Here is a 20,975-nt window from a genome sequence, read left to right on the forward strand (position 1 = left end):
TCTCCACTTTATCTTTATTAAATTCTTATATCTAAAATCATATATATACATATACATATACATATACATATATACATAATTGCATATATGTATGTAGAGATTTACACACACATATATATATGTATATACATATATATGGTCATCTTCTGGTAATAGCACTTCTATTGGCAGGTTTTTATAGGCAAAGCGGTTCGTGTCTTATGAAAGGAAGGTTTTTCAAATTAAGATGGATGACCGCTCTGATTTAGATCTGTGATGGTTGCTAGGTTTCTTTTTGTTTAAATCATTTTTAGTGTTCTATATGGGAGAGTTGTCTGGAAACAAATGTCTGACCAATCTTCTCAATAGAATTGTCTCTGAATGCATATCCTTCAATATTGGATGTGAAAATAGTGCTCTCAACTCTTAAGCTATTCAGCGGATGTTTTGGTATAGGCTGGGCATTACGGATGGGGGTATATTTTCCGGCTAACACTTTTTGCAGTATTCTGTTGTATGGCAGGAATGAGGGTTCTTGCAGGTATTATCTCGACAAGTTTTAAGTCTTGGTATCTGCTGAGGGAAGTTGTCTTTAATAATCAATTAGAAAGTTATGTTTCAAGCTATTGTCTTTTTTAGAGTTTGTAATTATTATAAACATTCTAACGTTGATCTGGGCTGTAAGGTGCAATAAGGTTCTTATGCAGAATAGTGGAATGGTTAGATCCAAACCGGGCAAAATAAGAATTCAGGTTAGAGCTGTGTTGATATTCATGATCGAGGTTATCATCTCCAGGGAAGAGCCGAAATGCAACACTAAGGAAGAGTATGGATGATCCTTTAGTATTCTTTCAAGAAGATTCACCTGGATATGCATTATCCAAGGATTCATGTATCATGTTCTTTATTATCAGCTTTCTCTAGCATTAATTTTCTGATCCATTAATGGATCTGGGCTACACTGGAGGTTTTCTTCCCTCCATTCTTTCCTACCGGTGCCCACACTGAATGGAGTTGTAATTATCATTTTTATTAATAAAATCTCTTTGGCCTCAGCCTTTTACCGATTAAAAATAAAAATTAAAAATTAAAAAAATTTCCTAAATTATTAAATAATTATAGTAAAACAAACTATTAACACATTATATGATGGAATAAAATTTTGCGAACATTTAGAGATAAAATTTTTCATACATTTAGAAAAAAATGCAAACGATAAATTTCTGTTAAAAACACAAGAACGGATTTCGATAAATTTTCCATAAATTTTTTAAAACGACAAGGTTTTTTGCAACAAAATAAAAATTCTAAAACAAATTAAAAATTTCGATGGAATATCGAATATGAAATTTTTTTAAATTCCCAGAATGCGCACATTCTTCCTCCAAATTCCGACTATGTTGCGTCGCTTCCTCAAAAAACCCTCGTGATTTCTGTCGATTTCTCCTCTTCGACGACCAAGGATACTTAAATACGTCGTGTAGTATGCTTTATAAAATGTTTGCGGCGTTTTCTTACTATTTCGTAGTCATTTTAAGGTTTTCTCGCCATCTTTAGGGAATCTGATTTTTTTTGTAATTTTCCTCTAATTAAAACGCGATTCAAACTTGAAAAAAATCGTGGAAAAGTTGGTCAAAATCGTTGACTGATTTTTCCACGATTTTTTGGTGAAAAAATCGAGACCAGCAGCGATTCGTGATTAATCGCGAGTGATCGCGATTTATTTCAAACAATTGCTTCTATGATTGAAACCTTAGTCACCGTGTTCGCCGAATTTTCGGCTTCAAGTTCGAAAATCGTCGAACTTTAAAAACATGTATGAAATTTGCAAAAAATCATTTAAAATTCGCACTATAAGAGGCAGAGATTTTTGCTGTCGGCGGATGACCAATTTACTGTTGCCGTTGGGAGGTATGGGGGCCGTGGAAGGGCCGTGGGTCAATGGTATGCTTGGCCGCTGGTAGGGTTTGTAGCCGCGTCGGCAGAAAAAGGGCTATAAATTTATAATGTTGCCCGATATAATGTTAACTAAAATAACCGATATCATGCTAACTAAAATGCCCGATAAGATTGACCACCTATAACGAAAGCATTTTAGTATAATGTTGTTGCTCGATATAATGTTTACTAATATTAAACATCTAATATAAATATTAACTAATAATAATGTTAACTAATATATTAACATTTATTATAAAAATTGTCAGATTTAACATTTAATATATTAAAAATTAAATATTTTAAGTTATTTAATTCAATTTTTTAATTATTTATATATAAGATTTGACAAATTTAAATTAAACAAATTTAATATTGTTTATTCTTGATATTTTTTAGATATATTATTTATATTTTTAAAAAAATCAAATTTATACAAAGCGAATTTAATGGTGAATTTTTTTTCGAAATTTTTCTTCTTGCCGAATATCATCTGAATTTTATTGTTGACGAATTCGAACTCGAACTCGAACGTGGTGACTTAGATTGAAACAACGGTATCCAAACATTTACATGCTATCAATTTGTAATTTTGTACAACTTTCAACCAACACAAGAAGTTTGTCACTATTTTGAGTAAGTATTTTGAATTTTTGACCGAGTGCGCACTTTTTAGTAGTGGTGGCACCAACTTCATATAGTCGTAGGCTTGTAGCTATGAGTCCACACAAAATAATTGGACATGCTATTCTTGTATAAAAAAATTTAGAAGAAAAGGCCCAAATAAGATAAGTGTTTCCAAGTGGTACCGTTCTTCATTTTGGTTGCTTTGCGTGTGCAAACTAGCAAACGAGGTGCTGCCTGGTTCCATGCTTTCCATCCGGCTACAACAAAACAACACAACCAATCAACTAGAGATCACCAAGATATTACGATATCCAGCTCTGCAATACAATAACTCAATGAAACAACCAAGTATATAAAGTTATAAACATTTACATGCTATGAATTCAAACAACTTTCAGCCAGCATAAGTTTGTGTCATTAATAGAGAGGCATTACATAAGAAGTTCATGTCATTAATAGAGAGGCAAAAAAGACCTATATCTGGTGGGCACTATTGAGAAGCCTTACCGTTTTCGTGGCCGTTGCTCTCCAATTGTAGGCAATGTACCAAAAGAGGTGTCCTGATTGCTATCCATGTTTTTAAGCCACCTACAAAACAACAACCATATTAGCTATTCGCACATGGGAAATAGCAATACATAGAATGACAAAAACAAAGAACACAAATATCATTAGCTTAATGAATGGGTCAATTTGGCATGGAATGATTGCACTGCAATAGCACCAGAAATATATTCACCTTTTACACAAACGAGATGCCTTTGCAAGCTCCCTAATTGAATACTAGTCTATTTTTCTCCAGCCAATGTTCTTGGTATGCACTAGAACAATCATAATTGCTCCAATATGTTTCTATTCTATAGATCTTGGTTTTGTTTCTAAGAGACTGCATATTCTATCAAGGATAGAACTGAAAATATCATCTTTTTTTTTGGTTGGTAATATATATATTTTATTAAAATTATAAAAATATGATTACAATAAAGTATTAAACATCCACCTTGGCCATCAAAAAACAAACCATACATACTCGAAATTTGGAGATAACAGAAAATGACCTCCACAAAATTCTCCCCAAAAACCATCAAAACGAGCATATTAACTGCTCAATAACAGTCATAGTTCAGACATACATTGTTTTACATTGTCACAACCCTATATAGAATTAATCGGCATGTTAAAAAACTGATAAAAACATTGCATTTAAATGTTCGGACCAGAGCCATCATTAAACCTGGACAATGCAAGCACCGCGTCCATTGTTTGCTTCCTCGGCCTTAGTACTCGACCCACCTCCACCCTTTCCACCTCGTTCACCGCCCTTAGCACAACTTCGACTCTCATCAACTCTACAAATGTCTTCAAGGCTTCCCATCCCCATTTTGCAAGAGCCCTGAATCTTGCCTTCATTTCATCTTCTTGCCATCGTACAAAGGGTATATAATTCACTAGCTCATCCGCACCTTCAGAAACATCTATTCCCACTCCAAGGACTGCCCATTCAAAGATAGAGTCTATGCTCAAAAGATACTCTTCTGATATGAAAGCTCTCAAAATCCTCTTCACCGTGTCCACCGAATCCTCAAACTCCAAACCCCATGCCATTATCAAGGAGTAAATCTCCATATTTGTCCTATACCTGTGGCATATAAGAGCAATCTCCTACCCCATAACTAACTTCATTGCCTCCACCAATCTCTCATCTTTGAACAGAAAAAGACCTTGCAACCGTCTATCTGTGATCCTACCCACAAATGGCACTAACCTCTTCTCTGTTTTTAGTGTAAAGCTAGCCTCCATTGCTCCAATTGTTACAGTATCACCACCTTCGCAACCTTTCCTTGCTCTCTCTGTAGACTGGCCTTTGGAGGAAAAAAATGGAGACTAAACAGAGACTCAACTAATTTGCTATGAAATACCTACACAAAAATATTAAACAACAAACCATCATCGCCCTTCCCAAAATCTTCGTCCTTCCCACATCGGCACTTACCATTTTCATCAATGCATTATCATAAATGCATTGTCCTTGCTTTTCAAAACATCCCCTCCCGATGCGGCATTAACTCCACCACTTTGCTGAACCAATTGGCATGGCCACCTCCCACCCCTTCGTACTTGCCCAAATCTATGAGCTATCGTTAAAAACAGACTTTGCCACCACGTCCCCTGATTGCAGATTGCGGAAATCTTCTAGGTGATATTCCTGCATCTCTTTGAATGATGTGGCCCATTTTGATAGCACATCAGCCACATCATTCCCAGTCCTTCGCACATGAGACTTTGAAATCTCTAAAAACATTTAAATCATTTTTTTTTTTTTTAACATATTTATTTCAGCAACCATGCCTACATTTCACCTTTTATTATTGCATTTATAATTATCAATGAATCACCTTCTAGATGAAATTTTGTAAATCCAGATTTTAACCCCCATTCCACCACCAAAAGAGCCGCCTAAGCCTTCGCTTCATTATTTGTTCCCTTCTCCAGTCTTTGAGCCCCCAGTGCAATAATATTTCCATGTCAATCCCTAAGCACCACCCTTGCACCTAAATCTCCTGGATTACCTTTAGAAGCACCATGAAAATTTGTCTTAATCCACCCTTCCTCCGATGGTTCCCATTGATCTTTATTTTGTACGCTTGCTGACACCAGAGACGAATCATCCCGTCTAGGCCAATGAACGGGCCTGAAAATATCATCTTTTATTGCATTGTTATTTGTAAACTACAACATTTGATGTTTTGTTTCTAGAAATTGTATGGTGCCACCCTAATATTTGTAATTGGATATTGGAACACTAGGCAATCATGTATAGGGTACACAACTCACAACAAGGACATCCAGATTCTCAAAATACTTAGTAGGTGTTGAATTGTATCTCATAACCTTTTGTCTAGCCAATGTTGAAATCTTACACCAACTAATGAAATCTCATCTAGAAGGAATAGCTTGACAATTCATCCAATATGGCGAAACTTGATTGAATAAAACCAAATTTGTTAAACAAAATGAGAAATGCATACTACAGAATTATTCCTCCTATGTATAAGTTGTTTATCCAATATATGCAACCATTGAGCCTTTTATCTCATATTGTTCGCTACCAATAGGGTTATTATTATGAGAAATCTCTAGTCTGTACCAATAGAACTATTATTATGAGAAAGCTCTAGTCTATAGCTTTCATAGTGAATGTCTTTCATGTGTTAGCTCCTCTTGTCAAAAACAAATGCAATGGCCTAAACTATCTTCTATTTTTTAATTATCAAGTCCTTTACCATGGCTTGTTGCTCTTTGTTAAACATTCCTCTAACATTGCAATACTCGGTGTTGTCAAGTGCGTGCAGATGTTTGCCTTTTTCAAATGGTCTTGTCCTTTGTTTCTTGCAACTAATAAGTTTTAATATCTCTAAATCAAACCACAAATTGTATTACTTGTCACACGAATCATGTTGCTTTTTCACATTGCTCTCATCATCAAAGTCTTCATTTCAAACCCTAACATCATTGATAGCCTTGTCCAAATCATCCCACAATGGATTTACATCATAGGTATCCCTGGTCTAGTTAAGTCTTATTGTTTTCTCACGCACCACCAAAAACAACTTCCCATGTTGAGAAGCCTTGTTTCAACATGTTTTCATCCAATGTGAATGGAACATACACAAGAAGTTGTTCTCCGCAATAGTTCTCCATGTCAATATGTTTATTGTATTTAACTTAAGTTGCCAGTTCGGGTTCGAGTTCGAAGAATTGGTATGCTGGTACGGCAAAATTTTGAAAAGGGGTTTGGGTTCGTTTGGGTTTGTTAGTACAAAAACATTATATATATATATATATACACAGCCTAGAAATATGATTAGAATGTCACATAGCATTATATAAACAACAAAACCACCATAAACTTGTAATCATAGCATCATGATCATATCATCATAACATCATATACATCAAGTTCAATATCAAAATAATAATATTGAGTTCAAGTATCATTGTTTCAAAAATTAAATATCTGCTCCAAGCTGCAATTAATAATGTTTATATTAGAGGAAGACCTAACAAACTGGAGCTCTTAAGAGGAAACCACTGCTACCTGCCAACTGTACTCTGGTTGATTAACTTGTGTTGACACCTCCTATGCCTTGTGTTACAGCTTTTTCTATGGTCATCTGGCACTACCATTCTGATTTGAATGTTCTTCACCCCAATGTTGTTCTTTGATCATTAAACTAGTAGATCTTATGCCCATTCACATGATTAATAATGCTCCAGTTTGGGATCTTGAGGATATTTTGAAGCCCTTGGTGGTACTCTTTTAACATTTTGGAGACTCCTCTATCACTTTTTGGTATATAGTAAGGCAAAAACAAACTTTTGGAGGATTGAGGGTATACAAGATTAACTGTAAACCCTGTGGTAAGGAGCGATAAGATTGTTTTTATATAAGGGTGCATGTTGGTGGTATTCAACACCTTGATCAAACCGGGTGTGTTTTGTAACTTGAAAATGGATCCTTTGCACATGAACATGGTTATGCATGCATCCTTCTCAATCCAATCCTCACCACAAATTTAATGCTATCAGTCAAGTCAAAGACATATTTGTAAGATTTTTAGGTACCGACAGATTTCAAGTGGCTAATTGCAAAAAAAAAGAAAATGTTTTTGGGCACCCAAGCATTTGGGTTCACCCCAGATGAACCAGCTCGCTTGGGCACAAACCCTAGCTGAACCCATAGGCAAACCGGACCAGGACCAATACCAAAACCGAACCGGACCAATACCAAGCCCTTAGACCAGCGAACCCTACAACTTAGTATTTAACAAATCATATGATTTGTGGTTGTTGGTGTAAATTATGTCTCATAATTACACTTCACTTAAGTTGACTTAGGGTAATGCATTTCATAGTAGTTTGGATATGAGACACTTAAGGAAGTGTGCACATAGGGATGATGCATGTAGGAGAAATTCCACCTTTCGTGGTCTTATCTTGTTGTTACATTCCACCTTCGGTGGGTGATCCACCTCTTGTGGAGTATTTTATTATTTCTCCTACCTACCCTTGTTTCTCATTGAGCCACATGTCATGTTCGTGTGCTCACATATCCATATGGCCTTGCCTTTATAAGTAGGCTCATCTACATTGTATGTAATTTTAATGATCCAATTGAACAGTATTTTGCATCTTGATTAGAATACAGTTTATTCTTATCAAATCTATCGTCTCTCTCTTTTGTGCTACCCAATGTGCTCTAGATCTTGGCTATATTTGACAAATTCTTACATGGTATTAGAGTGATTGGGGCATTGAGTAGTCTATTTGGAGACATTTTAGAGCATTTGATTTTAGGATTTGAGGAGCAGCGAAAATTGGGTGCATCCTATGGCGATTTTGACCACACCAATACGTCTGAGAGGCCATTTCCATGATTTTTGAGTATAAATTTGCCTATACTTGGTGAAAATCAATTTCAGGGCCTTGGAGAAAAATTTTGCCCGATTTGGGCATACGGTACGATTTTTGTTAAAAAAAATTAAAAATTTTCTGCAATTTTTTATTTTAAATTTCTTGTATATTAAAATCACAGTTTTTTAAAATAATTGTAAAAGTTTTATTTTGCAAAAAAAAAAAATCAAAATATTTTATTATTTTTTGGGGGGGTCCCCCCCTTGACACCGTACCCGTACTGCTTCATTTTTCCACAAGATTTTTATTAAGGGCCCCGCCGCCCTTACTTATTCAGCCCCCGCCGTGTTCTGTTGGCTGCCAACCTCCGTCCATTCCCTGCAACCGCCGCAGGCCATTACACATCTTCGTTTGCCACCTTTGTTGCCGCTATTCTCCTTTTCAACCACCTCTGCCGGTATCCGCCAACTCTATCGACCGCCATGCTTTCCCTCTTGCTAGCATGTTGTTCTCAACTCCACCAGTGGTCTCTCCTCCCAGCACCGACTTTTCGCCCAACGACGACTTTTTTACTCCGGCAACACTCCTTCGGTGACTCTTTCACTGCCGTGCATTTTACTTCGGCAGCACTCCTCACCACCTTTTTTTGCCCGACTTCCGGCTCCGGCATCTCCCGTCAGCATACACCCAGATTTGCCACCTAGCAACCCACATGGCGTTTCGTGATTTGCTCTTTCCAACACACAAACCAAACCACGCGGCGACTTCTGATTCATCCAAACAACATTTGCAACTGACACGTGATCTATAGTCCAATTGATAGCACAAACAAGAGAGAACAAAATATGTGACAAGAATAAATTGTAGTCTTATCAATGATGCAAAATACCCGACTGATTTAGTTGATTGAAATTGAATTGTTGAATTGTTTTAATTACATACAATGTAAATAAGCTTGCTTATAAGGCAAGGCCATATGGGTATGTAAGCACACAATCATGACATGTGGCTCAATGAGATACAAGGGTAGGTGAGGGTAGGTAGGAGTAATAATAAAATATTCCACAAGAGGTGGATCAACCACCAAAGGTGGAATGTAACAACAAGATAAGACCACAAAAGGTGGAATTTCTCCTACATACATCATCCCTATGTGCACACTTCCCTAAGTGTCTCAAATGCAAACTACTATGAAATGCATTACCCTAAGTCAACTTAAGTAAAGTGTAATTATGAGTCATAATTTACACCAACACCCTCCTTAAGTGCAACTTAAGGGAATGTAGACTTAAGTTAACAAATCAAGATGGGTCCCGGCTATTTACACCAACAACCCCCTTGAGTGCAACTTAGGGGAATGTAGACTTAAGTTAACAAATCAAAATGGGTCCCAACTACGAGGCCATGTTAGGTACCCATGTACAAATGCAATCTCTCACAAAGCGGGGAAAGGGAGAAAACCCAATAGGACAAAACTCCCCCCCAAAAGAGAGAAACACACAAAGAAGAATGAGAGAGACCATAAAGCCCCCCCACAATGAATAATCTCCTGCAAAGATGGTCCAAGATGAAGACCAACATTTTTTGTAATGTCCCCACTTTCCAAGTCTTTCATGAAGACTTAGCCTTTTGGCTAAGTGGAGGAATAAGGAGAAATTAATTAAATTAATTTCTTATAAAGTCATTAAAATAAATTAAAAATTAAAAAGTGACTTTATATTGAATTAATTTAATTAAATAGTGACTAAAGTATAAAATTAAATTATAAAGTCACTTAAATAATAATAATAAATAATAAAGTGTACCTACCCTCTTCTAGAAGGAATCTCGTGATGGGTTATGAAAAGGATAAATAGAAGAGGGTGATTGATGATCAGGGAGATTAGAGATTTGGATATGATGAAATGACTGATGCGTTGCATTGGTGGAATCTCTGAGGACGCAAACCTTCAGCAGATTGGATAGAAGGGCTGAATGAAACCCTAGTTCTTCATTTGGACTAGGTTCGTGACGGAATCTACATTGGTGCCTAATTTGTGAAGTCTTCTCTAGAAGACAAATTTGCATTAGAGTGGGAGACATTTTCAGTCTTCCAATTTGAGCTCATTGAAGTTTTTGTTGCTGCCATGGCATTTATCTTGAAGAATTTATAGAGATGGCGATTTGGCTTTCATAGATAATCAATAACATTTAAGGGAGAGAGGCCTAATTGTTCAGACAGACTATGGGGAGATCACAGCTAGTAGATTCACCTTTGCAGATCTGAAGTCTATCAAACTGCTGTACCCTTTGATTTTATTCATTACTTGTCAAGAGGCTTCAAACTCATCATTTGAGTTAGGTGATTTGATCAGAAAGGTGGTGTGATTCATTTAGGGGCAATTTGGAAGTGAATCAACTACCAATCAGAGTTTTCTCAGAATTCGTATCAGGCTGCCATATTTTCATGATTTTGCTCAAATCATCTCATAGGAGCTACAAAGGGCAAATTGGAGGTCAGCAATTTGATTATAAGACCAAGGCGATTTCCCTTTTGATGAATTGAAGGTGAATAGGGGTACAATTGGCCACATATGGACTGAAGACAAAATTGAACCAGGTCTGCCATTACCCATCGATTTTGCACTTATCTTCTTAGTTTGGCTCCAAAATCCATATTGAGGATGGCGCTATACTTGATGCAACAAAGCGATCGTTTTTGGGTTAAAGTCTGAGGTGATACCAGCTGTCATTCACTGTGATCTCAGACCTATATACTGCAGCAGTAAAGGCGAATTTGGAAGAGGTTCGATTTAGCTTTTGGAGAGTCTTTGGACACCATTCCTAGCTTGCTTCTATAAGGCGTCTTGGACAGGTTCCTTACCAAGCTCTCATTTGTAATTTTTGAAGTGTGAATGCATGATTGTAATCGCAGTCTTTGTGCCCTAAGACATTCTGAGAATTGTTATTAATGACAGCTCTTATAATTGTTCTATAGCTGCCTATATTTCATGTTCTTAGACTGTCATTGAATGATAACTCATCCATCTTCTGAAATTAAGGAAAGGGAAGTGTGGATTACATCCAGTTACACTATTTTTTCTGAGGATGTCAGACTACTGTTTGACATAATGTCAGCAAACTAAACATTTTGATTTTAAGTCCAATTTGGTGTTAGAACTTCGTAATTTGATTGTATATGCATTCTTGGCTATCATACTATCACTTGCAGTCATTGATAGCTGTACATTTATGTGATGTTTCACCTCTATACCAAACTGAAAACTTCTGAGACAGCAGTCCGCATAACACGCAACATTAGTAAACAGCATAAGACGCAGTCTTGTTTGCAAAATATTCCTTGTTTTCAATCATTATTGGACAGGGAATATTACATTTCTCCCCCTTAGGAAGAAAGAGAGCCAATGCTGCACCAATAATGTCAAAGTGTGACAAAACCAGGTACCAATGTCGATGAAGAATGACTGATGAATCACTCGCTGCAACATGATAAAGATTAAGCATGGAGACAGACAGTTGAGCACCAATGATAGATCTACTCAATCCTAATACCTTCTCAACTAGAGAATAAAAGTCTCACATGAATATTCCTAATCTAAGTACAGAAGGATTGCATCAAATAGGTCAACAATGACAAAGTACAAGGAGGTGTGGCACTTTATAATAGTGCGAGTACAACATTGCTCATGCAAGAGCATACAACATAATCACAAATTTTTGCTTTAATTCGTCATTATCTATCATGTATTTTTAGACAAATTCCACCAAGCAAACATTCGCAAGTGGTTATAGCAGCACAATTTAATGATTAACTAGAGTCCTAGAATCATCATTTTCCGATTAATGCAGAGTAGCCAGAAACTATTTTGTCCCTCCTTGGGTGCGTGTATCCCCATATCCGATACAGCCCGAATACGTATTTGATACTATACCCACATGTGCCCAAAAAACCTTTTTCCAACCATGCCAGATACTATGCGATTTGATTTTTAAAAAAATTGTCGGAAATCTTCCTAACTTTAATTTTTAAAAACTTCATTCATGCATTGTAAATGAAAAAAATTGTATAAACAAAAACTACACCAAATGAGAAAGACAAATGAAACATTTTTCTATTTCAGTGACTCATTTTTTGGGTTATCTTCCAATGCAACTCTACTATTTGTGCATATTGTAAATTGTCAAATCAACTTAAAATTATTTATGTAGCAATTATGTATGTATATTGCTTTTGAAGTAATGAAAATCTCCTCTAATGACTTAGAAAATTGTGTTAAATATATGTATATGTGTTTTATATGAATGTCGTTATCCAGCTATATCCATATTGGGAGTCTTAAAAAATGGCCGTATCCGTATCTGTATCCGATACCATATCTGTATTTGTATCCATATTTGTGTCCATGCAACTTTGGATTAAAGTAGTTCCTTCTTTGTTTGTTTGGATGCTTTGAAGCAAATGTGTGTTCAAAAGCAAGAGATGTGTCAATAAATCTACATTTCCTCAAACTAGAGTTTAGAAAAAGTAAAAGGACGATATACACAGCTTGTTGAGTAGACATTTATTGCAGGTTGAGCGACACATTGCCAAGCCATGCCATCATACTCACAACATCAATGCTCTCTTGCTAATAACTTGTGCATATGCTATTAAATGTATTTGTTATTGCCCTGTAATTTTTTGTCATGTATGAGCTAAAATGCATTGCTACAGCGTACAAGGACATATTGTGCATCCATGTTTGCTCGTCATATGTGCAGAAAGTTATTTCAAAAGTATTATTCCAGATTTGAGCCAATTTCCTTTCTAAGAACATTGTTGACTGAACCAATATAGATTGTACAACCAATATGTTCTCATTTTCACTAACGCTTATGCCATTGAGAGACATAAAAGAGGAAACAAAGCAATCATATGTTGTAAATTCCAATGTGGAAGAGAGTTTCTTTGCATAGACACATTGTTGTTGATTTTGTCCTCACATGGCTCAAGTATTATGGTTCTCCATATTGATGATTGCAGAAAACTATAATGACAATTTTGCCTCTTTGACTTCCTGCATTGCCTCGCATGGTGATGTGTATGCATCCTACTATTTGCCCATCCAAATGTTCAATACTACAAGTTGCATGTCTATCTACAAATTTTTTGACACTGCTATTACTACCTCTTCCATATATTAACACATCTTTGATCCATAACATGAAATGCTCATGCTCTTTTCCTTGAATCTGGAACTCTGCAACTGAAAAGTAGTCCAATATCTTTCCAAAGAAAGAGTTATCTACGCATATTAACTGTTTCATTGCATTGATCCTATGTAATAATGAGCACCAGTCAGTGAGTCACTAGATCTTTCCTTATCAAATAAATTGAAGCAATTTCAATGGCCCATTGAGATTACTTACACCCTAACCTATTCTTATGTGCACAATACAATTCCTGCAATGTTCTAGTTAGTGGGTCCCAATTTTGTGATATGCTTGTGTGTTGCAAAAGATGTGGATTGCACTAGTTGTCATATCATGGCAAACACGTTTTTCTTGAGTTGTTACAAGTAGTTTGTCGGCTTTCTTATTTTTTTGAAATCTACATATCTAACATTAGATCATAGTGTTTTTTCAAGGTTTGGCCTGTACTTGACATCGTTTGCTACAAATATCTTGCCTTTGAGTTGCCCTTAAATTCTTACCCACGTGGTAGAAAGTATTTTGCCTATTAGTGTTTTAACTTTTAATGGTTTCCAAAAATAAGTTGGTGATATGATAAGCAAATCTCTTATCCGAGTTTCGTAACCTCCATTGTGCAATTTTCTGGCATGAAACTTTTTTGTGATATTCAGCATATTTTTCTTAGAAGAGGGTGTTGTCCTTCTGTCAATGCAACAATAATCTAGTGTTCATTCTGATTTAATCTAGCTTTGTGCAAGCTGCGCTTTTTCAATGCTTGCCTGCAGATGTTGTGTATTTTGTTTTCCAACCATGTCTCTTTATTTGTTAACAATATCTGATATGTTTGCTTTTCTTTTTTATTTAGATTTCTTATTTCTTCCTTGAAGTGCAGTTGTTGGCAGATTGCAGATGCACATCTAATAGTGTCTTCAATTTTAGTCATGCAAGTTTCTATTGTTGTCTTCCTCATTTTGCTTGCTGTATCTATGTGACTATTCCTATTTTATATGTGCATCTCTTGCTTTGTCTTGCAAAGAGAACTATGGTCAACTTTTCTGGAGCCAACTGTGGCTCTCACGCAATCAATAGATTGGAAATACCCAGCATTTTGAATGCATCATCTCAATTAGTGGATATTAACTTTTGTTGGTTTCTTAATGGAAATTGTCTTTGGTAATTGCTCATTGTAAATGCTAATCTACATTATACGCTCCATTCCACCTAGTCAATAATGTATATGCATTTTAGTCACTCTCTAAGAAGTGATATTGTATATTTTTGTTGAATTTACACAATTGCAATACTCCTTCATAAACATGCCATCATTTGATTAACAAACTCTTATTTTTATCTACAAAATGCAAGACAAGAACTTAAAGCAAAGACCCTGTCCTTCAAGTCCACTATACTTGTATGGATCTCCGACTTTTGCTATTAATGTTTGCTAGCTTGACACACCCTAACTAATCGCAACTCACTTTTGAGGCACATACCAAGCAAGTCGATGCTCTTTTGTCCTGAGACAACACTGCAATGCAAAAGGTCCATGCAACGTAGCATCTAAGACATAACATAGCATCTAAGACGTAACGCATGGCATATCAAACTAGCAACAACAATGAAAAGACTATCCCCACAATCCGACACAATGCCTCTCTGCAAAGTCCAGTCACTGAACCTATTGTACTAGCTTGCATGGAAAAGTTCTCCAAATCAGAGATTGATTCAATGATTTGTTTTCTTTTTGCATATAAGGGGCTCAAAATGTCGTCCAAATGTCCATGGACAACATTTTGATTATGCATTAAGTGTCATGCCCCGCCATAGAGAGCACAAAACATATCAAATCATAGACATGTTAATATAAAAAAAATAATTGGGCAAGGGAATTTGATAAAGGGCCGACCCAGATTTTGAAAGAATACAATTACTAGCGAAGTGCCGACTAAAGTTAATTGCAAACTAGGTGATTAAATAAGGGGGCTGACCAAGGTAAATAATCACCAGCACTTATTCACAAACAGCGTATGTGAAGAGTTGCATCCCTTGTGAATTGAAGAGTTGTGACTCCCACACCTTGAAGATACAAGAGGAATGACAAATCGATTGGAGAAGGCATCCATGAAATAAAAATTGAAATAACCAGGATGGAAAGGGAATAAGAAAAGATCAGCAATCCAGATCATTAATTAGGATCAATCATGAGGATTGTCCATCATTGAATCATTAAAGTCTGAAATGTAACTCTAGCTATATATAGCTCTATATATATAATTCTAGCAAGTTGCTCAAGAATCATTAAATAAGATTATTCAAGGGATAGATAGCAAATCCATCAAGAAATATAGGATTAGTAATTATTTACTTGAATTCCATCAGCAATCATATTTGGAATCAATGTGAAATGTTTGATGGGAAGATGCAGCAGTACCAGTTCCCTCATCAACTATGCTAACCCCAAGATGGATGGACTGGAGGTCCTGCCATACTTGTGGGCCAAGAGGCTGAATTACATGGAGGCTCATTCTGTGCCCTTAGGCTTGGTTGAGGAGAACATTCTCCCGGCATCCTATCAAGCTTTTCCATCGGATTCCTAATATGGTTAGCTATTGGAAATAAGCTATGAAATAGATACAAATGAATTTAGGATATTTTGAATTCAATAGAAATTATTTATATATGATCATAGATCCTTGATATTAATGCTTTGATGTTAATTAATTAAGATTTTCTCTAAATTGAATTTCAATTATGTAATATATTTTTTAATTCAATTTTGAAAAAAAATAAAAATTGAGGAAAAGTCACACCTCTTTTCCCAGCAAATTAATCCATAGCCATTACATAATGATATCATTATATAAATTATTTAGTACATCAATCTTAAAGATATGAATGTCAAGTAAGAATTTTATTTTATTTTATTTTCAAAAATCCGGTATATCCCAAAAGGGGGCATTACAACAAGATAGAGCATACAGTGTTATCTGGAAGTCTCACAGAATTGAAAGGATTTATTTGCTCTTGTTAATGACAAGGCACATATTTGAATGTATAGCTACTCGACCAGCCATCAAATACAAAACAGGTACCCCTATATGGCCTACACTCATTGCAGTTTGAACCCAGAAGTACAAACAACCACATCCACTATAGATATGGATGGACACCGTGCACTCTATGCAATTCATAGAGCATTTGAGGATCTTGTTCATAAGTGTGTGAAAAGAGTACCTCTACTAGATCACCACTTTCAAGACAATTTAAAAAATAGTCAATGTCAACAAAGGTGTACTAGAAATGTAACAATAGCTGAAAGGAGTCAAAAAGGCAATCCTCTATGTTGTATACAAATGGTTTAATTCTGAAACTTTTAGTGTTTTGCAAAACTATCAATTTTGTGAACTAAAGGTCTAGTCAGTGATTTGTAGTTTTACTCATCTACAAGTCAGATGATAAATTTCTTGAGACTGTTTTCCTTTGCATTTTGTTGCCAACGAAATAGAAATCGTGCAATGCAGACGCACAATGAAAGCTTCTCACCTGTTATGTGTATGCCTTGACACAAAGAAAGCCTCTATTCTGTTTTGGTATATACCTCGCCAATCCTCTCCGGATTCTCTAGTTTACATACTACATACCCTACAAACAAATCAAAACAAAGGCATTAACCAGGAAGCAAAGCCACACCAATCTCATCATAACAGCTATGTGAGATCACTGCCAGTGCTAACCATCAATCTAGTAGCTAATCATATGCATACATCTGCAAATTAACATGCCACACCATGCAAATCTGCAGCCAGCACATATTTGTATCCTAAATGACACCAAACATTGTATTTACACCTTGACACTGCTCACCACAGCCACAAATTCTCCGAGCAATTTTCAAGGACAAATACTTCTGCACACCCACCCATGAAGACAATGCAAGACCACACCGAATCAAGAAACATAAACACGAAGGACATAAGCAACAACATTTTGATTCAGATTTTACATGGGAAAGAATTTTTTCCTATAAAACGTGAAGCACAGCTTAGATAAAATTTGGTTTTTGGATCATACCAATTAGTAATTGTTTTGATAAAATGTCCAGAAAGCATGCTGGATAGACACGTCATAGCAACTTTGAGTGGACAACCATCACAGGAAAAAGATTTGTACAAAGCAGCTCTAAGGTATGGTTCATTTTAAGAAAAACTAATTGGTATCTTTATTGGACATTTACATTTAAATTACAAAGTGCTTGCTAAAATTAATGTAATAATATGTCAGGGTCAAAGGTCAAATAGAAGAACTTTTGAAATTACATTCAGATGCTGAACATGGAGAAATAAAAAAGCCCGTTGAAAAGAAATTTGACAATATCAATCCTCAAAATTGATAGCTACTGATTAATAATTTAAGAGTTTCCAAGTTAAACTGAAAAACTTCATCGTAAGAAAACATAGGTATCTGGATAGAACATAGGTTTAACAGTAAATAAGATCAACACACTCGATTTTTGTGTTTACCACTAAATATGATGTTTATAACTTTATTGACAATAAGAATAAAACAATACATAAATTGCAGATACAGCAAGGTGTCCATGGAGCATACAAGTCATAAAAAGTTTAGCCCAATCTGAGCAGCCATCGTTGAAATGGATGGTAAAAGAAGTCAATATCAACCATAGAAAAATATAAGGGGCAACAAGCTGAACAAGTGCTGTGTAAAGGAACAATTTCTGACTAGATATCTAATCATTGCCTTTCTCAGGTGAAAAGGGTTCAAGACTCTCCATTGCACATGAAATTAAAGATACTACAGGTGTACTCTTAGACAAGTTCGCCCTTTTACCCCTGCTTTACACATTAATAGTCGATGCCAACAAAATAGACGATACTGTAAACAGCGATTTAAAGATGATACAAGCCAAACTTTAAATCTAGGTGTCAAAGACACTAGCTTTTATGTTTGAGCACGATGTTTCCTTTTTCTGTCGACTGTCTTTTTTGTATCGCGTACTGTAGGCCTCAGACTTTCTCAGTATAAGTTTTCTTCTCTTACCGTTAGTGTGTCTCTTGCTTTAGGTTTATTTTTTTACTCTTCTTTTTTATGGTTACAATTGAAAGAAAGGCAGTTAGTCGTACAATTGAGGATGAGATTGCATTATCCTAGATGCGAGTTCAGTAGGTGGAAGATATGGGAGGAAATTTGGAAAGAAAGAGTTTGCATATTCTATAATAAGGTGGTAGAAATGGAATGGCACTTCATCATGGAATCCTCAGTTTATGAAGATATTCATACGCAGTATATTTACGTCATTCAAATCATTCATTCATTCACAACTTGTTTTGGATAGAGACTTTTTGTGTAAATTGACTTGTTTGACCAGCTACGTATTAGTTAAGTTATCACAAGATTCCAGTGCCTTGTATTCTAATACATGGCACAACATTTCATTTTTAGTATTAACAATTCAGCACCAAAGGTATTACTTTGAACTCCTTGCTTATTGTTCTTGAGTCTGTGAATGCAGCTATGCTCCTTTTGACATGGATGGGAATCAAGTTCCATCGAAACTAGTAGCAAAAGTTGGAGAGACCTTTAAATATATTTTAGAAGAGGTGGTTATTGTGCTCACTAGAAATTCCACTATATCTCTACCATTCATCTGATTTATTCTTAATTTTAACTTGATTTTTTCCGTAGACAAAGAAAGTACGAGATGAAGTCTCTGAAGATGTCTGTGGAACAGGGCTTTCCAAGAACACAAAAAGCAAATTAGCAATTTCTGAAGCTTTAATAGTTGATGCCAACAAAATAGATGATAATAGTATACACTAATTTAAAGATGACACAAGCCAAACTCCAAATCTAGGTGTTAAAGCTATTAACATTTTATGTTTGAGCACGATGCTTTGCTTGGTGACAATGTGACTGGGGGGAATATATATGAAAAAGACCCCTGTTCATGTAGGAAATAGCAAAGAGCATCTTAGCTATCACCTCAAACAGATAGTTCTATTGCGGGTTATAGCGGAATCACAAACCCTACTATGTAAAAATTGATGAAAGTTTCTTACAGAATGGGTTTCAGAATTCTTTAGATAACTTCAAAACCCATTCTTTAGATAATTCCAACCAGAACACCAAGGTCCAAGACGGCTAAGCAATGACCATGGTGGTAGCATATGTTGACGACTTCGTCGTTACAGGTAGTGATCATAGAATGATTAACGACCCGAAAAACTTTCATATGACTCGAGCGATTTGAAACATATCTTATAAACTTAACCCCTAAAACTGAACACTGAACAGTCGGCAAAAATTGAATCCAACGAAATTGCATTTAAAATATTGGAAAGAGCAGGCACTTGGTATCTCTTTCATCTTTCGTCTGACTTAAGAACGGGTACATGAAGCAAGATTACCTGCAAATATAGGACTAGGTATTTTAGCAGATAATTTGCTATTAATAATAACCATGCAGTTTTTTACGGCCCTCCTCCCTGCTTTGTACTGGCCACTTTGCTGGCATATTAACTGCTGAAATATTTGTTTCAGATTTTAGTGCAGGCGCTATATACCGGACATTGTCCTGTCAGTAATTCTCCCAGTAAGCCTGTCCATGCCCACTTTAATTCATGACAATATGGCTGTTCTCATGCTACCAGAAGCAGGAGTTTGTAACGAAACACGTCGGTAGAAATCACCTTACTGTACCTTGTAGTTGGCATACCCTCTTCTGACAATCTGCAGGGGGAAAAACAGGACCAACCAGAAGTACAGTTAAAAACATTCGTGTTTTCTTGGCGTCAAAAATGAGTAAATTCACAAGCAAAAACATTGAAACAGAGCCCACCTGGGCTCAGAAATATTTAAAGAAATTATTTGCTGCAACCAGAAATGTTTGCTTCAGTGGTTATGAACACATCAAACAATCTTGAAGATTCACAAACCTTTCTTCCTATGCCGGCAGGTGCTATTCCAGAGAATGCATTAAATTCCTAATTTTGCTGGTGAGATGGTGAAAGAGACGCCATTGCTTCCAATTCAAAAGGTAATCGTCGGTCCGAAAAAAATAGAAAGCAAACGAGTAAGGCGAATAGAAATTGATTACAGAGTGGATAATGCAATATGGATTTATGTGGAAGAAAGGAAGTGAATTATATAGATTATACTGCAGACGAGTTCAGTCCCTTCCTTGAAACGACAGCCCTCTATAAAAAATTAACCTGTTACGTTTAACGTGTAGATCCCTTTAGTAAACAGCCAGTACGTAACAAGGAAAAAGAATTACTTGGAAGTTGGACAAGTGCCGAACTGTACAAAGAAGAAGACAGGTTCAGCCCTTTCGCCGAAATTGCGAAGGAAACGTAAGGATAAAGCTTTGAAAGTAGGGAAAGGAGAATGGATTCGATGTGGATTCTGTCGGCCACTTACAACAGTAATAGCAGCAATCACAACTAATATGTAATAGGCAGGCTATCTCTAGGGAGGAAAACCTGATAACTGGTTCCATGGATACTTCCCCTGAGATGTTGTCACCTCACGCCCAACTGTAAAATTCTGAGTTTTATGTATTTTGTTTAATGGCATGTTGTAGACATCTACAGGGCAAAGTTCACGTTGTAGATATTTATGTGGTGTCGAGTTTAAAATTGTGTATTTGTTCGAGGGTAAGTTGGAATCAAGTTTTTCTCAAGGGAGGGAAGTTGGGGGATTGTATCTTGGTCGGTCAAATTTATTATTGTTTCAAAAAATGATGTAAATAATAATTGTGTGTGGTGTTTATTGTGTTTCAAGGGAAAAATTTTAGTCTTTGTTTTATATTTTTTTTCAATGTTTCT

At 36.0% G+C, this 20,975-nt stretch overlaps 1 protein-coding gene across 6 annotated transcripts in view; it reads right to left on the bottom strand.

The window, feature by feature from the left end:
* The window catches only part of LOC131066596 (uncharacterized), a 39,280-nt gene extending 18,513 nt beyond the window's left edge, over positions 1-20,767 (bottom strand). Inside the window, exons 1-5 of one of the 6 annotated variants that reach the window (XM_058001407.2) lie at positions 20,426-20,767; positions 20,085-20,170; positions 19,557-19,878; positions 3,052-3,132; positions 2,727-2,801 (exon numbers count right to left, since the gene is read on the bottom strand). In XM_058001407.2, the coding sequence (XP_057857390.2) occupies positions 2,727-2,801; positions 3,052-3,119 (143 nt within the window). In that variant the 5' untranslated portion in view covers positions 3,120-3,132; positions 19,557-19,878; positions 20,085-20,170; positions 20,426-20,767. Of the gene's footprint in view, positions 1-2,726; positions 2,802-3,051; positions 3,133-16,674; positions 16,774-19,556; positions 19,879-19,987 lie in introns of all 6 variants that reach the window. The other 5 variants (XM_058001405.2, XM_058001408.2, XM_058001404.2 and 2 more) reach the window with 5 other exon arrangements.
* Between the last annotated feature and the right edge of the window lie 208 nt (positions 20,768-20,975).

This window comes from Cryptomeria japonica, chromosome 10 (genome assembly GCF_030272615.1).
Source record: "Cryptomeria japonica chromosome 10, Sugi_1.0, whole genome shotgun sequence".
NCBI lineage: Eukaryota > Viridiplantae > Streptophyta > Pinopsida > Cupressales > Cupressaceae > Cryptomeria > Cryptomeria japonica.